The sequence below is a fragment of the Aulostomus chinensis genome, chromosome 20, assembly GCF_037954235.1.
Source record: "Aulostomus chinensis isolate RoL2024-O1b breed Wild chromosome 20, RoL_Achi_v1.0, whole genome shotgun sequence".
In the NCBI taxonomy this organism is placed as follows: Eukaryota; Metazoa; Chordata; class Actinopteri; order Syngnathiformes; family Aulostomidae; genus Aulostomus; species Aulostomus chinensis.
The window spans coordinates 12,119,732-12,142,418 of record NC_141339.1 but is presented as its reverse complement, the minus strand read 5'-3'; the positions used below and the strand labels follow the sequence as shown (position 1 = coordinate 12,142,418).

General features: G+C 40.6%; 1 protein-coding gene across 1 annotated transcript in view; it reads right to left on the bottom strand.

Annotated features, from left to right (window-relative positions):
• Nucleotides 1–21,243, bottom strand: part of enpp1 (ectonucleotide pyrophosphatase/phosphodiesterase 1) — a 29,377-nt gene extending 8,134 nt beyond the window's left edge. Inside the window, exons 1-15 of the mRNA XM_086189872.1 lie at nt 20,927–21,243; nt 16,720–16,792; nt 12,171–12,237; nt 9,691–9,788; nt 9,528–9,607; nt 8,311–8,430; nt 7,415–7,524; nt 7,273–7,338; nt 7,115–7,187; nt 5,379–5,487; nt 4,067–4,198; nt 3,927–3,958; nt 3,661–3,788; nt 2,210–2,279; nt 1,316–1,403 (exon numbers count right to left, since the gene is read on the bottom strand). Coding sequence (XP_086045998.1) covers nt 1,316–1,403; nt 2,210–2,279; nt 3,661–3,788; nt 3,927–3,958; nt 4,067–4,198; nt 5,379–5,487; nt 7,115–7,187; nt 7,273–7,338; nt 7,415–7,524; nt 8,311–8,430; nt 9,528–9,607; nt 9,691–9,788; nt 12,171–12,237; nt 16,720–16,792; nt 20,927–21,061 — 1,381 coding nt within the window. The 5' untranslated portion in view covers nt 21,062–21,243. The remainder of the gene's footprint in view (nt 1–1,315; nt 1,404–2,209; nt 2,280–3,660; nt 3,789–3,926; nt 3,959–4,066; nt 4,199–5,378; nt 5,488–7,114; nt 7,188–7,272; nt 7,339–7,414; nt 7,525–8,310; nt 8,431–9,527; nt 9,608–9,690; nt 9,789–12,170; nt 12,238–16,719; nt 16,793–20,926) is intronic.
• Between the last annotated feature and the right edge of the window lie 1,444 nt (nt 21,244–22,687).

Sequence of the window (22,687 nt, the reverse complement as noted above, 5' to 3'; positions counted from 1 at the left end):
CACTACTGCAGATAATTTTGTCAACTTGTAATATATTCATTTTGTGACTATATCAAAATGTGTTTTTCTCAACTTCAAAAATTTTGATTTGAAGGGGCACGACATTTGTTTGAGGGGGCGTTACCCCTTCTTGCCCCAACCCCCCACCCCAGACTGCCAAAAAAACAACAACAATAAAATGCTAGACGTACAGTATACCTGTAAGAAAACTATGAAACTTCATCACACATTTTGGAAATGAAATCAGAAACTGCTCTGGGTCTCCATTCTCTAGGACAGCCTCTGGCTTCTGTGTGTGTGTGAATAGTGCGGCGGGAATCCTCCATGTTCCACATCTCCATGGGGATAAGAGGAGGTGTGGCTACGACTGTACCTTTCAAGGCGTCAATCCAATCGTATCATTTTATATAGAGCAACATGAGTAGGACTGTCGTCCTGTTTCTGTATCAGGTAATTTCAAAGTCTGTAACTATTTTGTTTTTCCTAAACTGAACGGACAATCTCAAGTGGGACTGTGCTGTGTACAGATTGTAAAGCTAATTTTGCTGCACATTTTCCGCTGTATAAATAAAACGGACCTCGTGCAAACATTCGCTAGATTTTACAGAGCTACAATGCTTCTACTTTTACCTTCAATACTCACTTTTACTATGTAAATGTCCTAAATATTTTGCATGTTTCTGTTTACTTTGGCCTGATTTGATTAAACAGGATTTGTGTTGTTGTTTATCTGAGTAACTTGTAGTTGTACTGTAGTTCTGCCCAGTTATTAGCATCTCAGACCAAAACATTCCTTTTTTCCACTGGATTTCTGGAAAATGGATGTTTTTTTGGGGGCTGCAGAATTCCACCCACAATATCATCCCATATATGGTGGTAGCTCAGGCTTTATCGTCTTTATTTATCGACTCAATGTTAAACGCACAATTCCAGATTATGTGCTTCCTCTTTTAGACTGTGTCGCTTTAGCATGTTCAACAACAACTGCTTGGAATAATACTTCAATTTAAATTAAATAAATCTTATTTATCACTGTAGGTCAATTCAATAGCAGTTCACCAGTCACAAAGAAAAACAAAGACTAGCACCAGAAGTAGAATCAGTGGATCACACAGACGTCAGTGGCTACAGATCGGGACTTGAGACCAGAGCATTGCAGGTCGGCCGGCACGGACACAGCAGGGACCATCATTCAAGTAAATAAATATAATAAGTATGAATTATCATTTCATGTTTTCCTTCCCTGAGTGATGGCTACAGGATTGTGAGTTGTCAGATACAGAGAACTGTTCAGTGCACTAAAACATCCACTTACCACACATGAGGTTATATACTTCAATGTTTTCAAAAGGAGGCACAACCGTGTGGCTTTTAAATCCTGGACCATAGCCAATGAAGATCGCCTGAAGAAAAAGGGGATTAATTAAAAAAAAAAAAAAGATAATTCTATAAACAAATATGCCCTAGTGTTCACAAGCAGTTAAGTTTTTACTCTGCAAGAACAAGAAGTTGAATAATCCGAAAAATAATTACGTTGAAATGAAATGAAATGAAAGGAATTTCAATTTGAGTAAAGATTGGATTATGGAAATATTTGCCATCTATTTCAGTCCCGACAGTTTGCTTTTGCTGCTCTCAGCTGTGTGAAAGCAGGCCTGGAGCTACAGCGGTTTTTCTTTTTCTTTTTTTTTTTAACCTTTGACCTTCGTCAGAGGTTCAGTAACGTCAACTTATCAGAACTATCAGAGCACAAACTCCACGGACCAACCTGCTCACTGTACTGTGTTGATGTTGAAATCATGTACGAAAATGTAGAAAGTTTAATTTTGTCATTAAAGGTCAAAGAGGACTGAGTGGCAGTTTCAGGTTGCTGACAGCTGCGGAGCATGACAGTTCGAAATACCACCAGAAGTAACAATAACACCAGGTCATTTTGGAACTGTAAAATACGGATTACAGTTTTTAATCGCAAACTCTTAACCCATCCTTTTTTTTTTAAGAAAATATTAACAAACTGATGACATCACAGTAAGTTTGAAGATCCTGTTTCATTACTATTGTATTGCTGAGTATTTATTCTTCAACCGAGGAAATAACTCACATTTGGATGTCAGTACTCTACGGAAATCTGTAAACTAGTTTTTTCTTTATTTAAAAGTGATTGGAATGAAATCCAATCCATCCATTCTTTCCTTCCTTCACCTCTGACCTGCATGTTGGTGAAGAGATTATCCGAGCCGTGGAATCCACCGCTACAGTACTTGATTTCTTTTCGGTTACTGAGGAGGATAAAAAAAATAAAATAAAAAAAACAACAAAACATGACGAGAATGAACACACACAATTTTTAAGGCAAACAACTGAAGATTTCATTTTACACTGAAGGAGCTCACAATCTCACTTGAAGTGTAAGAAAAGTTTCAATCTGTATCACTTCAAGAGAAGGCCATTCTTCAGCCTGAAGCAATTTTCAGTGATTACATAGTCTCTAGCCGCCGGAAGAGTTAAACAAGTCTTCTCCAACATACCGTGCTTCAGTCATTCAATATAAATGATGGCTGTCATGAACGGCTGCAATCGGCTATGAATAGCATCCATTCATACACATCTCTGCTAGACAGAACAGAGTGTCTGTGCTACTGTACCAGCGCTGCAATATCTCAGGCTGCGTCTAATTTAATTCTAATCTTTGTATATAAATTAAAGCTTTTTTTAAAATTTCATTTACATGTTGGATTAACTTAAATAAAGGAGGTAGGTGGGAGTTTTTCCAAAACAGTAACTTACAGAGGGAATGATAATTCCCTCCTGAACTAAACTACATAATTTCAACTTTTTTTTTTTTTTTAATCTTTCGTCATACAGTTCAGCAGAAAAGTCAAGAGTTTTGAAGGAAGAGGGTGAGATAACCGGCCCAATTCACAACAGATGACTTTAGCGACGTATTGACGTAAGATACTTGTGAGCGGACAACTAACCCTAACACAACACTCGCATCATTAGATCGTCCATAAACATTTCTGAGTCACCCACTCAATTAAACCTAATAAGGATTGGAGGAGGTTTCTAGCTTCCCTCACGACTACCACAGTCCAGCTTTTTTGATACAAGCTGCTTACTGACATTTTTGTATTCATTTGTTTGTCTCTTGGACAGGGACGATTAACAGCTTCTCAGCTATAAACTAATCTAAATCCGTAGGCAGGAGACAGAGACAACTCAGTCCACATTTAAAAGTAAAAACGCTCTTCTACAGAATTCATTGCAAGTTTGTGTGTTAAGTGTGTTTGTTTCACCTTCATTTTACCAGGAATGTTCCCACTGGGATTCGAAATCTTGCTTATAAGCATAAGGAGTGTCATAAATTTGCTATATAAATACAAATTCTAATGACCAGAAAAGGTTTTTCTCCCACTTGATGCTTTTTCTTTTTTAGTTTGTGTCTCTGTCTCTCGTCAAGTTAACGTCATGACAGCCACGACCATGACAGCTGAGGTCAGACTGTCGCGGTCTGGTCACCATTTCTGACCGCATATCTCACAAGATGTTTTTTTTTTTTTTTTCCTTTTTTCCTGTGATAAGCTAACCTGCGCTTGGACTGGAACGAACAGCAAGGGATGATGAAAAAAAAAAACACAAGAGAAGCGGTGCATCACTCACAGAGAAGCCTGCCAGCCCTGCTTCATGTAAAGGTGACCCCTTTCTATACGTTTGTTGTTTGCAAAGTGCATCCGTTTTGGGAGGTTCTCTTTAAGGTAAACCCTCATTGGCTGGTCAGAGGTCCTGCACTTCAGAACAGACATAGAGCAGGAAGAATCAACACACAGCAGACAGAGAATGGGTTTGTTTGACATGAAGTCAAGCAAGCAGATAATTTTTCATTCTTCTTATCAATACAAAAGTCACATTTGAAATACTTTGCATACCGACAGATTCTTCACCAGGCCCTCATAGTCGACTGGGGAGAGAAACAGAAGGACATTTATGATGAGGACGAGGTGCGGCGCGCTGGTTTTAAAACAAGCTGACGCTGAGTGATGCTGCAACGGAGGGAGGAACAACTCACAGGAGAAGAAGTCCTCCGGGAGATGAGTGGGTCTGATGCGAGCAGCGGGACCCTGGATGACACTAAAGCTGTCAGTGTTGTTCTGGTAGGAGGACACAAATACCGCTCTTTCACACGACGCCTCCTCCATACCTGTAAATAATACAAATAGAGATTTATTTGGATTTTATAGTAAACACTGAATCAAAAAAAGAATTAAAAGTCTGTGTAACTTTGTATGCTTTTGTTTTAGTCCACGATTGCGTGTTTTTGTCAGAAAGGTGACAGTCAGTAATGTTGAAAACCCCGAATCAAGCCAGAAATCTAGGTGCGGTTGAGACTCAGACTTTAATCTGAGTAGACACATTGAGGGAATTATAAAGTCAGCTTATTATCGCCTTAAAAACCTATCACAGATAAAAAGACTCAGCAGGATCTGGAAAAACGCACGCATGTGTTTATCTTCAGCAGGCACGACTGTTGTAACGGTGTCTCTACAGGTCTCTGTCAGACAGAACGCTGCTGCTCCAGTCCTCACTAACACCCAGGACCAAATCCCTCCAGTTCTCAGGTCTGAATTTTGAATTTTGTCTCTCAGATTTCAAAATACTCCAGCTGGTTTATAAAGCACTAAACTGTTTATGGCTGAAACACATTTCTGACCCCTCTCTCAACTACAATCCATCCTCCAAGAAAACTGCAGGTCTGCCAGAATCCTCTGCATTGCTTCTTACTCAAGACAGAACACTTTTGTGTTTTACAATGCTTTTTATTAAGTTATGACATCAACACTGCGCTGTTTTATTTCCCTCTCTTGTGTTTTAATATGTTTTTCATTTGCACAATATATTCCGCAACCTGAATTGACCTGAAAACTGCTACATAAATAACTGTGCCTTGCTTCTTTTTTTTTTGCCCAAGTCAAAAACCACCTCAAGCACTTTTATGTAAATTAGAGGATGTTCATTTAAAAATGTAGTTTTCTTTTTTTAATTCTAGTGGTTCCGTCCCACTTTTCTGATAGGATACTTAAAAATGCAGGGTAAAATCAAAGTGATGGAAACCCCGGTGACTGTTACTGTACCACTAAAGTTTATACTTTTCATATTATATTTGTGGACGTTCATTATCTTGTTATTCATCCGAATGTTCTAAACATATTCTTGCACTTTTAACAATACTGTTTTATCTTTTCTATCTCTGCTGTATCTGAGAGCTAACAAGCAACTTTGTGTTGTTCGGAATTCAGTATCAGAGTGTCCTGTTTTCTCTTATTTTATCTTCTCTTGTCTTATTTTATCTTCTCCTATCTTTGGTTGTGTATTTTTCTCACCATGGTCAGATAGGATGATCACGTTGGCACATTTGTGCAGGTTTTTCTTTTTCAGGCCGTCCATCAACAGGCCCAATATCCGGTCCACCTTCCCCAGAGCCTCAATGACCTGTTACACAGCAGTTCAGAGTTAAAGTGTAACTGTGGTGGGAGAACCAACCATGCTTTGGTCTTTCATGGACGGATCCTTAAACATTGGACAGTATAATGAATTAAAATGTCTGTTCATAACATTGACTCGATACATGGGTTTCAGTCCAATACCTGACGCAAATAAACTACCTGAACTTTGGAGGAGGCAGACCTCCTGTGTCAGAATGAAGTGACTGTACGTCAACATCAGTTCTGTAATCCAATGAAAACTGTGTTATCCTGCTTTGCACAAACTAACGCTGGCAATCACATGACCTCCTTTAGGAGGAAACAACACTGACAAACTTTTAATAAATTTGACTATATCTAACGCAATACTGAACACATTCCACATGAAGTGTAACTAACACACTGAGACATTACACAATGAGAAGTTTGCATTTTAGCTCAGATGATGCACATACACAGCAAACACTAGAGTTGATTAATTAATAAGTTGTTTAGCTAAAATAAAAGAATCAGCGTCCACCTTGAAGATTAATTAATCACTTGTTCTGCTCACTGACAAATATTTGCTGGGTCCAGCCTGGCTCTTGGTCTTTTTGTCTGTGATAGTTGATTTTGAATTGACGGTTTAACAAAACATCAAGAAAACAGTGATCGAATAACAAGAGAAAACACGTCACTGATTAATAACCTTCCGAGTGGTTGATGAGAGCAAAGAGTGTCAACTAATGGCTGCGTTCATTCGTGCGTGGATGGAGTATAGAACCGTTCATTATCACATCTATTAGGTCTCGGAATTACAACTGAGGGCTCTTTCATTCCTGCATGCATTTTTCTGGACTTTTGGACCTTTCATTTTGATCCAAAGCAAAATTGTCAAAGTGCAAGCTCTTAAGACCATTGTCCTATTGAAAAACGTCAGGACCAGGGCACTGTTGAGGTGTGAAAGGAAACAGACCGAATAAAGGTAGTGAACCAAAAAACATTCACTTAATTTTCTCACACCCGTGGGTGATGAGGCTGCAAGACGGCGGGGAAGACGAGGGAGAAGGAGGAGAAGGGTTGGTTGAGGTTTTTCTTTTGTTTTTCCAACTCAAACTGTAAGCTAAAAGCTGGAGTTAAAAGGGTGAATAAATGCTACGCTGCAGTTTACATGACGCCACAGTTCATTTTTATTAGGAGAATGGAAATTGAAGGAGATCCAAATGAAGGCGTTGATATAAATGCAGGAGTTTTGAGTTTGGAGGGTGAGCAAGTTTATACCATAACTTAAATGTAAATGTGGTAAAAAATTCAAAAGCCCCAACTGGAAATTTCCTGTTGGTTTAAAGCCACGTGGAGGACGAGATAAGATTGCGATGCACACGTAAAGACATTAAAGACGTGTTTATTCTGACCCTGTGACGTTTGTTTACAACATTTATTGCGCTTCACAAAGTGACGGTGTGAAAAAAAAAGAGGGTCAAATTAAAAACATTAATTTGTTGCACATTCTCCCTGGAGGCACACCAACGCAGAGGTGGGAGGGACGCTGAGACGCAGCCGAAAGCTAGAAACAAAACTGATAGCCAGGATTTCAGGGTCAAAATCTTTACTCTCCATCCAGCCAGTAGATTCATGTTCAGTGAGTGACTAACCTGGCTGCTCGCTGGCCCGTAGCGATGGCCTGATGAGTCGGGTTCATCCAGGTACAAAGTGTAAAAGTCAGGTCTGAAATCACAGATTCAGCAGTCAAGAGTGGTGCCACCGGATCATTTCACGGTTGTTTACAATGTAGGTGAAGAACACGGGATACCTTTCTCCCTGAGGTAAGCTGAGCCATTCCAACAGTGTCGACACTCTGTCCTCAAATGGGATCTTCCTGTGGACCAAAAAGAGTAAATATCGCATCTTCTTACAATAACTGTGTTAAAAACCCCATGATGTGTTGCTCTTACTGATCATATTTCTTGTAGAAATCTGGGAAAGTGCCATTGATTGAAACATCTGAGCCTGGCCAGAAATAGGTTCCTGCTTTTAACTTCTGACGCATGGCAGTGATCCAGACCTGAGAGGAGAGTGCAGAGAAGAGCTTCCTTAGAAGTCATAAATGTATTCACCTGTTAAGAAATACGTCAGTCATAAATTTAGTCTGTTGAATTTGTAATCCTTCACAATCCAGAGAAGATGGATGGAAATAAAACAGTATATTTTCACGTTAAATCAGCTCCATTTAGACTGACTCGCAGTGTCGTAGGCTCATAATTTAGCAGGTGTACTTTATTCACGTTGTCGAAATGTCAAGATAAAAGAATGTATTCCACTTGAATAAATCACTCTACTGTTAATCTCCTTCTGTCCTGGAAAGTCATATGATGTTTCTTTATTTTTTTCAAGCTGTTGAAAAGTCAAAAACTGAGATTTACAGGGCTTGAAATTTCATGAAAACCCCTAAGTGTCTAAACAAGCACAACTTTCAGCCCTCACAAGCTGTCATTTACTTCCAGCACAGTCCGTAATTATATCAAGAAGCACATTACGAGAGGAGAGTGGCTTTCTCGAGCTGTGAAAAAGTGTCTCTTGACGTCCGCAGACACCTAAAGTGTGATTTGATAACAGTTATTCCACTGTGCTTCATAACTTCTGCACAAGACAAATGCCTGGTCTTGATTCATGTTTTGTACACAAAGCAGGAGTGTGTTAACGTTCACAAGTCAGCACTGGCTTTCAGATTTGTGGAGGAACTGATATGAAGCTATAACAACAACTTCCTTGTAGCATTTCTAAAATAATCTTTTTTTTTTTTTTTTAGCAACACTAATATTTACTGAATGGTAATGGTGGTTACACTTACTGGCTCTCCTTGGTACCATTTAGGGTTGAATTTCTCTTCAGTTTTCAAGCTGAAGAACGCATTTCGGGTAACATCGTACATCTTGTTGTCAACAATCCCATGTGACTCTGGATAAAGACCCTGCAGCAATTAACAGTAAACACACACACACACACACACAAACACAGTTAAGGTAAACTACTGCGCTTACACTGAAAACTTGTCTCTCTAAATCTAGCATAAACATTAGCGAGTCCCATCACAGGAGCAGTTTACTTACTGACGCAGGTTACGATCAACGGGTAGAATTGAATCTATATATAATAGAATAGGTAGAATCTCTCTCTCTCTCTCTCTCTCTCTCTCTCTCGATGAGCTGAGATGACAGCTCTTCTTCCTCTATGACAGGGGAGACCGGGGTATCTTGCCACATGGGTATGTTGTCAAATTGCTGATATTTTTACCATCAGGGGGCGCTGTTTAAAAGTGGAGTAGTAGTTTTGTGCATCTACTTTATCTGATGTCACATCCTATCTGGGAAAAATCAGCGCTCGTCGATCATTTTATAGCTTTCATGAACAAAGATGGCTGGTGGGAGCAGCTTATCTCAGTGCTTTGGGGAACATTTTTCACATGTTGCTTGAGATGTGTTACAAAATCCTCAGAGTTTATACTGAATGTTTGCACTGAAATAAGATGGAAAAATGAAATTAATGCAAAACGCATGAGACTTTGCAATTTCATTTAATATGTAGGTTGAATTACTTGAAGTCCTGACTGGAAGGTATAGATATAAAGGTGTGACAACTGTGACCGTCTCACCAAAATCTGTTCAACTCATCCTTGTGTCCCAGTACATTACGCGGCAAATTTGGAGAACTTCCCTCAGGGCCTTCCAGAGATATCTTGTTTACGTGAGGTGATGTGACTTCTTTTTTTTTTTTTTTTACACAATGCAGCAAAAATCATTGCTTTTTCTACCCATTACTGATGCACAGACTTTCATCTACACCTTCAGTGCTTAAAGTTTCCTAAGGGTCCTGACTCTTGCAGTTTTTTGTTTTTTTTTTGGTAAAACCAGATTATGGATTTGCTGTTTTTATGTTTGTGTTTTATCACAATGACTTTTAGGTCATTGCTTCACAATCTTCTTCTATCAGATATCTGTTTGAAATTTCATCACAATAAAGGTGTTTTATTCATTGACAGTGAGCTTGAACTGACCAGAAAAGACTTACGGTCACAATACTGTAGTGGTTTGGAAAAGTCTTGGTTGGATAAACAGGCCTCAGATATGGTGCAGTTGTACCAGAGTTTCCTGCAACACAATAAATGTTCAGTTTCATCAGAGTGCCTGATAAATCGTGAGGAGCTGTGCAGTCAACAGCTTCGGCAACTTACGTAACTTGTTGATGACAGGAAGGTGGCTGCTGTGGTCTTTCAGATACTCTGCTCTGAAACCATCCAAGGATACCAGGATGAGAGGAGGCCTGGGAAAACTGAGGGAGGAGAGCCGGAGGGATTAGGGTGATACTTTTCAGTTGATGCTGAAAAGTGGAAAATATACTCGCAGGAAACGCGGCAAATCTTTGGCACCAGCGTTGTCGTGGGGTAGTGCTATAAAGTCTGCTCCGAGACAAAGCGGTTCTTTGAGGCGGAAAAACAAGAGAGACGTGCAGTCAAATTCCAGACCACCCAAACACACAGGGAGGAGAACAAGAAGATAAATGTGACTCTGCTGATGATCAATCAAAGACTAACTGATTTCTATTAGTATGAAAAGATTTGTTTTTGATTCTCTGAAGAGAGGCATGCCGCCTAGTTTCAGAGGCAGAACTGAAACTGAGAACTCTTCTAATTAAAGGGGCCCATAAGAGAGCACCCCTGATTAGCCAGCCGGTTACAAAATATCTGCAGGTCTGAGTTAAGCCCTACCAGCCCCCCTGCTACAGGAAGGAAAACTGATGAACTGTCAAGGCTTCCCCGAGGTTCACTGATGCACTAGTGGATGAGATCCTGGCTCATAAATTAGCGGCAAACTAGACCTGCTCCTCCTGGTGCCACACAACACCTTCAGATGTCGTTCTGAGGTCCACTCCAGCAGTGTTGAGGACATGAGGGGGGACTAAACAATACTAAACAGGTGGTTTTAGTGTTTTGGCGGAATGTATATTCAGATGCAATTTAGTGGTCTGGAGAGGAAGTGGGAAGTCACATGATGTACAAAGACGCGGAGGGCTCTTTCTAGACCGATAAATGTGAGACTGTTTTGAGCGTTGTCACATCATGTCTTTACAGGATATGTGGAAATGTGAGTGTATGACGTGCAGCTTCAGCAGGGGGCAGCTGCTGATTTCGTGTGAAACTTTGTATCATGAGTGCTCAGCAGAGTTGTGTTTGCAAACTGCAGCAATTATCAAGTCTCGGGTATGCAAGATGGCACGGAGTGTGTATTCTTTGATCAGGTGCTTTGAGGTGTGAACCATCTTGACTGCAACGTAACTGTAATTTTTACACTTAACAATGCATGCTGCGCTACATATACAGAGCATAAACTAATGCATTAAAATAATAGTTTCAGGATCACATTAGCAATGGGGCTGACATTCAAGTCAAACAACCCTTTCCCATATTATCTATTTTAAAGCTCTTAGTTCTTGTTGTGGCTTGGGTAATGGAAAAAGCTAGAAAGACATGACAGAAAATGGATGTGATGAACAACAGACCTATTGCCTCATTCAGGATATGCTGATAAAGACACACTGACGACTCGAGTGTACGCCAGTCACTAAAGCATCAGAATGAACAAAGATGGTGTAAGACAAAGGACATTGCCTACTTTCTCACCAAAACACACCAGGGGCGCAGAGCCTCGAACATGGGGTGTGTGTGTGTGTGTGTGTGTGTGTGTGTGTGTGTGTGTGTCCCGGGTTAAGGAGAGGCACAACAATCCCCTGGAAATAAATCGTAATCTGCTAGTTTGTTAGGAGGGATTCATCTTGTCCCCGAGCACGAGCAGGAACACAGTGGTCCTGCCTGACCAGTGGCTGAGTGGGGAGGGTCTCCATGTTCTTCAGGTTCAGGTTCAGAAGTTATGGGATTTCTGTTCCAGCTAAATGAAGATTATTTTATAGTTGAACACAACATTGATATAAAATATTATCTAGTACATTAAAATAACTGAAACAAATATTTATGATCATCCAGGAGAGGATATTTTTAGTGTTGTGGAGTGAAAAATCACATCCACCAACATGTGGGTGATATAAAACGCAGGAAAACACATCAGTGTTTACAGAGATATTTTCATAAACCAAAAATAGTTTCATTTGGAGCCAAATGTTTTCCTTTCCATGGTCTAATGAGTCTGTCTGGGTCTCACACATACATGTGACCACACACTCAGACACACACACACACACACACACACACACACACACACACACACACACACACACACACACACACACACACACGCAGCAACACATGCCTGATGACTCAGAGTCATTAGCCTGGTTACCATAGAGATGGCAGCTTTTTTTTCCATACCATCAGTAAAACGAGGGTCATGTGTTTATTCATGCACCTATAAAAAAAACAACAACAACAACTAAGAGGCTGAACTTCCAGGCTACAGAGTGTCTATTTCCACTCTCTTGTTTTCCACTTAAAACTGCCTACTGGGAGCAATGGTCTCGACTCAGGAAGCCAAGTGTGGACGCCACAACTGAACAGCATCATGAACAAGGGGAGGAGGATACTGCACTGAGAGAAAGGGAAGAGCTGATGTAATCCAAACCAGCTCAAATTTGATTTATTGATTTCAATTAAATTCACATTATTTGTTGGATTACAACAACAAAAGAAGAGGATCGTGTTACCCAGAGGGACACTGAGGTTGTCCAAGCTCCTCAAAGTCCTCCTCCTGTAGCCAGAGCTCCCCGTCAGCTGGAACAGAGAGGAGTTGTCAGTGAAAAGGCTCGCTTATATCAATCTGTTCATGATCATTAAAGTTTAAGAGGATAAAGAGCTGGAAACTAGACACTAGAAACTAACAGATTAAATTGTATAATCTGAGTGCCGTACTACAGGAAACAAAAGTGCAAGGACTCTGCTTTCATGAGATGACTAAAAGGCAGAATAAATATTTCTCAGTGTTTCCTTGCCAACAAAGTCTTTCCACTGTTTCTTGGCTCTAGAAGTGAGTGCAACACCACGTCTGACCAGATTAAGATGAGAAAGGCACAAATAGGGAAACAGTATAGGACGATCTGAGGAACAAACAATTTACTCATGCATCTCATGTCCTTCCAGATGTTTAGTAGCTGCACAGCAGGTGTTGACAAATGATTAGACCACAGCTGGACATTATGGCACTTTGAGGCCATATTTGAAATGAGGCACCTTCTTAATCTATTTACATCACTTGGAGTAATTAACACAACATGTGGAGATGTGTTTTCAACTGGAATGAAGATGCTTTTATTCATACACACACACACACACACACACACTGAGGTTGCAAAGGGGGTATTATGAGAGGTGAGTGAAAGCGAAATAAAGTTGTAAAGCTGCTGACTGTAAAAGCCAAATGAACTGAGGAGAATTTCCGACAGGAATGACAATCTTGTGGTTTAGTCAAAGCGAAGGAGCAATTTCAAATAGGCGTAATCCTGGGTTCCGCTCTTGAAAGAAAATTAGGAATGACAACAACTTGGGAAAAAAAAGAATTATCTGGTTATAAAAACGAACAAAGGGCTCTCGAGTAGGGAGTGTCTCTTATTGATTGCAAACCCCTGCCCAGGTCCATGTAATAATTCAAATACATCCAGCTCCACCTCAAAATGTTTATTAGTTCTTCTCTGGCCAGTGCTTCATCCCTCCGCCAAGTTTCATGAAAATCAGCAATGTGGTTTGATTGATATGTTACTGAAATATGTGATTATTAAGTGCTTTACAATCCCTTAAAGTGATCCCACACCAAAAGGCTGTGATTTGCACACAGTTACTCACAAATACTGTAGGTGTCTTGAGGTGTCACAAGGACGCTTTTTCTCTGCTGTTATCACGTCTTTTTGACTCCAGTATGCAGAAAGAGCCAGCGACGTATATATAGTTTAAAGCTAATTGCGCTCTTTGGTCACAGACGGACAGCAAAACTGTCCAATAAAAATCTTTTAAACAAACTCTGGTAGCATAATCTGGTATAAGTCATGTCTAAAAACACTTGATTTAAGCTAAAAACAAACTATGACAATCCAGTTTGGCACTAGTTCCTTGTAATGCGGAGGGATTTGATTTGTTGTTGGGTCACGGCAAAGTGAAGAAGATGTGGATTATACTGAGTGACTTGCTTGAGAATTTGTAAACTGATGATGGTGGTCATTTTTGTTGTTTGTGGTTGGCAGTCGTGGGGTGCCATTGGCTTCGTACGTGGCTGGCTCTTTCTGCATTCAGCAGTCACAATGAAGTGATGCAGGAGGGAAAAACTTCTCTGTGAGCTCAAGGCATAAGGATCACTTTCATGAATCCTCAGGTGTCTCAGGAGCACTGCAGTGGTGCAAAGCCGACACAAATCCCAGTTCAAACACAAACTTTCCTCTATCATCACCTCCTGCCAGCTCCTGGATCTTTCAGGAACCGGCTGGCTCACGTACATTCTTTGGGCTGTCTATTTTTCCTTTCATGCTACTGCAATCCCATTTATCAAGTACAGTCTGCTGCTGACTGGACATATGACAGAAAGAATCTCAGCATGTTGGTGAGAAAGCCCCTCCCCTCTGCCCCTCGAGACCAGAAGTGTGGTTTGGACCAAACATGGGGATGCTCTGTCTCAAGAGACAAATTTCTTTGGTTAGTAATCTGCAGGGAAACCCACTCTCAGCAGTTTATACTAAAGTAACCCTCTATGGAAGAGCTGTTCCTATTTTTATTTTTCTAATCTCTTTCCAGCATCTTTTTTTTTTTTTTTAAAGCAGAAAGCAGATTTATGAGAGACATACAACTTCTAACAGAGCTAAAGGGACGTAACTCCAAATTAAAGTGTGGCTTTGCGCAAAGTCAAATTTGATATTTCCAATAAGACTTTTATGTCAGCTAAATGGGAAATGTCAGTTAAAGGGAAATGCCACAGCAGAGAAGGAGAGAGAGAGAGAGAGAAAGAGAGAGAGAGAAAGAGAGAGAGAGAGAGAGAGAGACCCGCCCAGGCTGGGGACAGCTGCCCACACTCACCACCACTGTCCCTGGAATGGAAGAGGGTGATTTGGCATGGCGGTTTGCAACAAAGAATATACTGACACGGCTGCCATCGTCTAGCCAGTTGGAATCTATAGCTGGAGAAAACACGCCAACCAGGGGTGATCCTTCCTGTCTCACTTAAAAGTGTGTTTACGACATGTTTTGGCAACAGGAGGCAAAAAAAGAAACAAAATCCACATTGCACCACCTTGACACTACCCTATACTGTATGCACGTCAATGTTCCTTACCCGGCCTCTTCATTCTCTCAACTGGCTGGTTGGTAATTTGACCCTCCTTCACTGCAGCTCTAAATAATCTGTGTTTGGAGTTTCACAAGGAACTGCAGCAAACTTTGTAGGTAGACTTACTGATAGCGTCGCATTACCTGACGCTGGCTTGTTATTTCCTTAACCACTTGACGACTTGTAGCGATGCTGTCACAAGCCTTTCCACAATAAATACCCCAAAATGTAATCTGAGATGTTTATTTCTGTCTCAGTTGATGCCAAAGTATCAGCGTTCAGTATCAAAGAGGGATAACCACGGCTGGTTAAAAACCCCAGGCAGAAAAGCTTGAGAGTGATAGCAAGAGCAGCTGGATATATTGAAATTTTGTAAAGAGTGGCACATCTGTAAAGATTATTGAATTTAAAACAACAAAAAATGGTACTGCAATCTGTATGCACCAGGGAGCGGGGGTTATCCTGCAGCACAACACAAAACCCTTCCTGCATGACTTTTTAATCTGATAATCTATCAGATTACTCTGATACTACGTGTTTGTATTGGAAGTCAAAAAAAGGCAAGATATTTCTAAGTCCATTTTTCATGACCTGAGGTCTCTCTCGTTGAAATTGTGGGAAACATGCCTTCTGTCTTTGTGGGGGACAGTTACCGGTCAGATAACTTAATTTTAGTCTCGAGGCAAATAAAAGCATACATTTCTAGGTCTCACAAACTATGTTGTGGTTGTTGCAGTACAGCTAGCAGTTGACAGGGGTCGCTACTTTGCGGCTAACTGGCTTCCCCAGTTGTTTTAGCTGTGACGGCTCTGGGTTTGACAGCACCAACCGTCACGGCCTTTCTTCCGATCAAACTGGCCGGAAAACATTGACCAAAAGTAAGGTTTCGCCACCTGTCAACCTCCCACACAGAGGATGTCTGGTTTTAGCCTGTAACAACAAGAGACAGGCTGATTTGTTTGTCCACAAGCTAGTTAGCCTTCACGCTAACAGTTTTTGGTTTGATATGCGTAGTTGGAACAGTGTCTTGTTGAGTCTTGAAGTGTTGCAGGTGTGCTGACTAGAAAAAAAATAACAATAAACACTTCAGACAAATAATAAAGACCCGTTAGCTTGATTGTATTTCTAGGTGGTAGCTTATTGTAGCCTATGTTGCTAAAGCCTACTTAGCGTTAGGTGAAAGCTTCTCAGTTGTGGAAGTGAACTATTACTATTGTAATTTATTTGAATGCTTAGTGGCAAGTGTGCTTTTTACTTTTAGTCCATTACACTGAGAATGAAGGAAACGTCCAATCTACTCAATATATTGCCTCAGACTGGTGCATTATAAAGACACGTGTGTTTGTCTCTGTTCCTAAAAGTAAAAAAAAAAAATTGTGCTAAGCTACGTTAGGTAGTAGCCTCAGCTACCCGTCTGCCAGATAGAGAATGTTTGTTCATGTTGGACCTTAAAAAACAAAAACAAAAACTATGTATTCTAGCTTTCAGTTACTCCAATCAGTTACCCCCCCCCCCCCGCATTCTGGAATCACCATCTCAAGCGCATCTTCCAGTGTAATCTACGTCTTCTTTATCCAGCCGTATGCTCAGAAATGCAGAAACCATTTGATTTGAGATCAAAATCAAACAAGTTATAACACTTCTGAATTCAGTGCTGCTGTGACCAGCCAGTCGGGCGCGTTCACAGTAGCTCGGAAATAGAAGTGCTGTAGTTTTTGGGAGGTTTTAACTCAAATCAGAGTTCATGGTGTGAATTATAATGTACACTGTACCATTAGCTCCAGGCTGGATAGAAGTTGCTGCATTTTAGAGTCACAACCAACAGCGAACAGCAGCAAGACATCTTTTTGTGTGTGTTTGTAAGACATAATACACTTTTTTGGGTGACGTATCACCTTTTTTTTCCTTTTTTAAAAAAAAATTCTACAAAGATATCTGTGGGATCCTACCTTTCTCATCGCTGCTTTTTTTCAGAGAAAGCGCCACAGCGAGGATGACGACCAGTAAACACAGAAGCAGAACCTGAAATAAAGAGGCCCAAGGTCAGGATGTTTGTTGAAATGTTGGAAGCTAACACTTGTCTTATCAACAGAGACACAGGACAATGCTCAGGATGGTTGGTTCAAAGTCAGATTTGGAAACGTCGAAATTCCTTTTCTATGTCAGCAGGAAGGTACATAAAGAAGAGCATAAGATTGATCTGACGGTTATTTTTTTTGTTTTAAATTCAGCTGAACTAAACCAAACTTCAAGATGATGTCTAAGTTTAGATCATCGATTTCTTACAAAGGAAAAGGGTTTGGGTGTTTCCTTTTTTCCCAACTGACACAAATTAAACTTCCTCAAATTTCACCAGTAACCACCAGTCGACCTCCGTTTCACTCAAAGAAACGACCGTATTTCAGCTGATACGCGAGCCACATGACAGTAAATAAGTTCAAGTACATCTATTTTACTCTCAATTTTTTGGGATTTGCACAATTACACAAAAGATTTACTTCCACAATCTGGAACATGTATTCCCTTTTTCTCACCGTTGAAACAAACAGGTCACAAACAAAAGTTGATGGGGTAAATGTCTTGCGATGATTATTACTGAGCAGAGGAGAGCTGTTATTTATTCCCTTGACCCAACCCGGAGATTCTAATCATTTCCACCTTCCAAATCCACCATCCTCCAAATTTCCACATGTGGCTTTTTGTCCTCTGTAATTGAGAGGCTTCTTCTTCGTTGGCTGCTCGGCTTGTAAGGTCGGCTGCTGACTTGGGGGGGCTGTAATTAGAGTGGCATTTCAAAGATATCGGTTTATTTACCGAGGGAGGTGTTCAGCAGTCTTATCATTGCTGTTTATTATAAAGCCCCGCAGCGGTTATCATGGTCGGGACTCTTAAAGATGCTAGTATTCAATTCCACAATCAAAGGTTTTGGCTTGCTTTGCTGAAAAAGCAATAGCTCATTATTTTCAAGTTGCTTTATAACAGTAAAAACCTGGTTGAGGCACCAAATCTGCAGTCCTGCATGAAATGTACTCAAGTTTGTCAAAAGTTAATATGAGACTCCAGCAGTCTGGGCGTGTCAGAAAAGTTGCAGCCTATATAAATTCATATGTGTGTCTTTTTGGTGCAGCGTTGAAGTTTTCCTGGTCACATGTCACAAGGCTATTTTTAGACGGACCAACAGATGATGACTGCAACTAAACACATTTTCAAAAAAACTAAAAAAAAACCTTGTATTTTGCTTTTAGTTCTATAAGTTGTCAGTTTTTTCTTTTTCCAAGAGTCCTTTCATTGATTCCAACGCCTCATTACTGACCTGTGTAGAGACAGAATCCACCACTGACAGCAATAAGTGTGTCTCTCCACAAATATCACCGAAGTCCGCAAAAATTCTATATCGTTTTCCTGAGAAACCCATTTAGGTATAAATGCTCACATGGTTATTTTTTCCTCACATTTTGGCCAGGCGGCAGGAAGTCAGCCTGATGTTGTGGTTAATCACACACTAGATGGAGGAAGTTAAACACTAACCCTCCGATGTCACCACTTGAAAAACTGACCTGTGGTGGTGGAGGCACATTCCAAAAGTAATTGTCTCAGAAAGACGTCGTTTTTAATGTCTTACGTTAGATGAAGCAGGTGACATTTAACCAAGAGAACTTGGGATCTTTTTGTATTTGAACAACACGGTAAGTGGGTGTTTGTTTTTCGCCCAGAGGCTGACATAAAATGTCAGTTCTGCCGCCGGTAAGGAAAAGGTTTTGGCACCGTTGCTTTCTAAAACAGAGCTTACCTGTGAGACCATTTCAACAAGGGTTCCGCTGCTTTCAGCGGGAGACATTTCAGACCGCTTACGTATTGCAGTATTTATGGTATCATATCCTACCACAATACGTTGTGATCATATCGTGACCCGTATTCTCGTGCGACGAATCGTACTGTGAGGTATTCTCCATTCAAATACACAGGGAACAGATACAGGCTGTTACCAGGCTTCTAAATTCACAGTTTGCACATTTCCCTCATAAGATATGTTAAGATGATTCAATGGGCTTGAATACCAATCAAAAATGTTGAATTTCTTGAAAATGTAATCAATGTTTCAGTTCAACTTTTTTTTTTTTTTTTTTAAAGCCTGGCAAACCTACAAAGATAAAAATCGGAAAGACTATTTTGTGTAGGCCAAAGCGTTTTCACTCTGCTTCAAATACATTCAGCCTGGTACAGAAAAGTTATTGCAACTCAGAAGAGGCTTTCTACACAGGTTCCTACACAGGTTTTTACTTGTTCTGAGACTCTGATCGTCACCACAGTAGTATTTGTCATTCATGCCTGAAGTGTTAAGACTCCTCTACAACAATAAATCAATTTAGTGTGATTCACATACACAAGACTCGGAATTCCAAGGCAGGTATGAAACTATGCTGTGGTCACAGTGTCTGGTTAGGTGCACTCGTGTAGTCCGGCTATAGGGGAATACACAGAGAGAGACTTGGCTCTTCAGGAAAGACTATAGATGTGGTCCTCGTGGGTTGTGAAAGTAAACAGTCAGTCTGGTGGAATGGTACCGGCCTGACGCTGAAATATACGCCACTATTAGCGTCAGGTTATCACAACTCCTAAACCTGAGAGAAAATGTCTTCTAAAAGCGGGAAATCACCCGTAAATCGACGTCAGCCTGCCGCTTTCGTTTTTGTTGTCGCTAATCTTGAAAAAAAAAGAAGTTGAAATCATTCTTTTGCGAGACCTCAAATAACACATGACCCCGCAGCGTAGCAGCATTATAATGGCTAACAGATGTATGGCGGCTGATATATGTCAGGAGGGAGGGTATTGTGGACTTTGCCACATGTGTCTCTCATCACTGGCAGACAGACAACACAGCATCTCCTGGGGCTGAAACCATTGTTTCCTGTGGTTTAACTCAGGAGTTTTCTGTACATCATGAAAAGGTGTGTCGACGGGTAAAGCGAAACACATCCATGTTTTACTCGCAACTAATTCATCAATCCGTGTGTTCTAGGACTGAATAGCCGTAACCGCTGCTGTAGAAAGGCTGCCTTTAAAACCATAAAACGACATTTTCTTGACATTTTTTTTCCCCTATTCATGGTTAAAGTCATCAAAATACATCCCAGATTTAGCTACACCATGAATACGTGTGGTTAGTCTCCATGCCTGGAGGAGTTGTGAACAATAAATGCTGCCATTTCCTGGGAGTTTCCCTTCTTGGATAAAAATTCTGAGCAACACACAAAGAAAATTCACATATTCTCACTCAGGTTGGAAGATGGTGAGAAGCGAAATGGAGCCACAAGGCTTTCTGTGCGGACAAAAGCGTCCATTCAGCAAAACTCAATTCAAATTCAGCATCACTAACGAGTACTCAGAACCGAATGACTTTAATTTCATGTGTTGTGTCTCAGTACAGCTAAAAATAACTGCTTTACAGTGTACGCTTCGAACCAAACTCCAAACCAAAACATATGTGAATGGTAACATATCGACAGTGTGAAATCAAACTACTTAAACACAGAAGGCCAAAATCAGCCGCCTGAGTTAAACTCTGCAAATCTGAATGAATAAACTACAGCAGAATACAGCAGCGCGTAGAATCCATCCCTCCGACCGTGTCCCCCTTTGGGGTCATAATCAGCCGTATGGGGCCTCCGGTCTGGTTCTGTATCCCATCAACAACTGATGAGCAGACATTCCTGGCTTCTGTCTTTTTACACTGAAGTGAAAACATTCAGTTTCCATGTTCACACTGGCAGTTTAGACTATTTGACAGCTGAGAATTTATGACACTGAGAGTAAACAGTGTAAAAGAAACAGACCAGAAAAATCACAAAGTCACTTTATAAACTCAGTGCTGTACCCACATAAACACTTCTGAAGAAATTTTCCCTTAACAGGTACATTTTTTTTAATCACTGAAGTCTAATATTGGTCTTCAAGAGGTCAGAAGTACACTTTTGCACAGCTGTATTTCACCCTCATTTGCACTCTTACTTCTGAATGTGCATCAGGAGATTCCTTATATTTTAAGTACTTTTCAATGATTACAAGTACAGCTTTAATTAAAAAACAAACAAACAAACAAACTTGTGAATAGTTCAGTGTTTGAGTTGAGAACCGCAGTAGGTGTATTAAACGTACCCCAGTAATGATTTTACAATGGTTGCTCCTCTTTTTCCCCCTCTCATTGGTTCCCCTCTGACTCTCCACTTCTGAGGTCCCAAATAAAGACGCAGCCTGTGCGGCGGACCGCTCCTCTCCTTTAATTCCTTCCATGCTGCTGCCGAGCTAAAAGTGCCACACCGCCGGTGTTTTCCAGGAGAGACTGAGTGGCAGACAGAGTTCCTGCTGCTGGGGAATATAAACTGTGCAGTGAGGGACCCTCTCGGTTCGAGTGTAGCGCCGCCTCATTTCTTGACGTATCCAAACTTTTTTTTTTCGGAGGTTGATTGAAGAAAGGAGAGCAGACCTCGACTCGGTGTTGCCGGTGTGGGTGAAATATCCTCCGCGCACCCTCATACCTTAGAGTGGTAGGGTTAAAAAAAAACAACGACAACAAAAAACAACTCTTCGACTAATGTTTTAGTAATGTTTGTTTTGTTCGTTTTGGGTTTTTTTTTTTGCTCTAAGTGTTACAACATTCCTTAATTCTCAGCTATTTTGAGAAACGGTGAGTAAATCATTAGCCGCTGACGAGTTGTAAGAAACATTTACTGTTTCGGTGTCTGACTGTGGCCGCCATCTAGTGGTCAGATCCGAGGATTGCAATAACGTGTGGAAGCCTAAAAAAGGAATTAGGTTTATATATATATATTTTTTTTTGTTTGTTTACTTATTACGTTTATTTTTATTTACATAATGTTTATTAAGCAAAGATGTAGCCTTTAAGTAAACTTGGTCTTTTTTCTTTTTAGCAACCCTGACGTATTGTAGAATCAGTAAAAAAAAAAAAAAATTGAACGCAGTTCCAGTTGGTCAAGCAATCAAATTTTATTTTTTATAGCACCTTAAAAACAATTCAAGTACAATTCTAAATGCTTTACAGGTTGGGAAACAAAAACAGCCATAAAAACATACCACCTTTCCCCATAATAAATATAGAAAACTAAAATGAAATATAGGTAGAAAGCAGGGAAAAAAGACTTCAAAAAAACAGAACAAGTTAAAACCATAAAACTGTGATAGAACACAAGACACCAAACTAAAAAGCTTTTAGCTTATGTTTATAAGTAGCGATATTTCCAACTCCTCTCAGATCCTCTCGCAGGCTGTCGCATTTTGGAGCATAATGACTAAAAGCAGAATCACCAAATGTTTTATTCTGCTCTTTGGAGCAGTTAAAGGTGAAGGGTTGTGGGATCTTGAGGGTCTTCCCAGTTCATAAACTACACGCACGTCTGAGATGTAGTCCCTGGAATATTATAAACTCATAAATTGATTTTAATATCGACACAAAAATCTAACAGGCAGCTTGTGTTAAGACTTTAAAACAGCTGTAATGTCTTCTCTCCTCCGTTCTGGTCCTTGTTAGAAGTCATGCTGCTGCATTCTGGCGTTCTCTGCACTGTCGTTAAATCAACACAGGCATGGTGGCAGGATGCCGGAGGACTCTCTAAACACTTCACAGCCCCGGAGGAGTTCACGGTTGTGGAGCGTTGACAAGCTGCAGGGAGATTTCCTGGACACTTTCATATGCTACTGCTTGTATCCCCTCAGGTGCGAATGCTGAGGAGGCTTTAGATGAACTGCACAGCGCCAACAGCCATGCATATCTCAATTTCTTTAAGAGTCCTGGCAAAGTTTTACCAGCATATAAACTGAGACAAGGCCCCTAACCCCCACCTTTGCTCCTCTGTACCTTTGTAGCTGTCGGGCTCTAAAAACATGTCGTCTTTTGTTAAG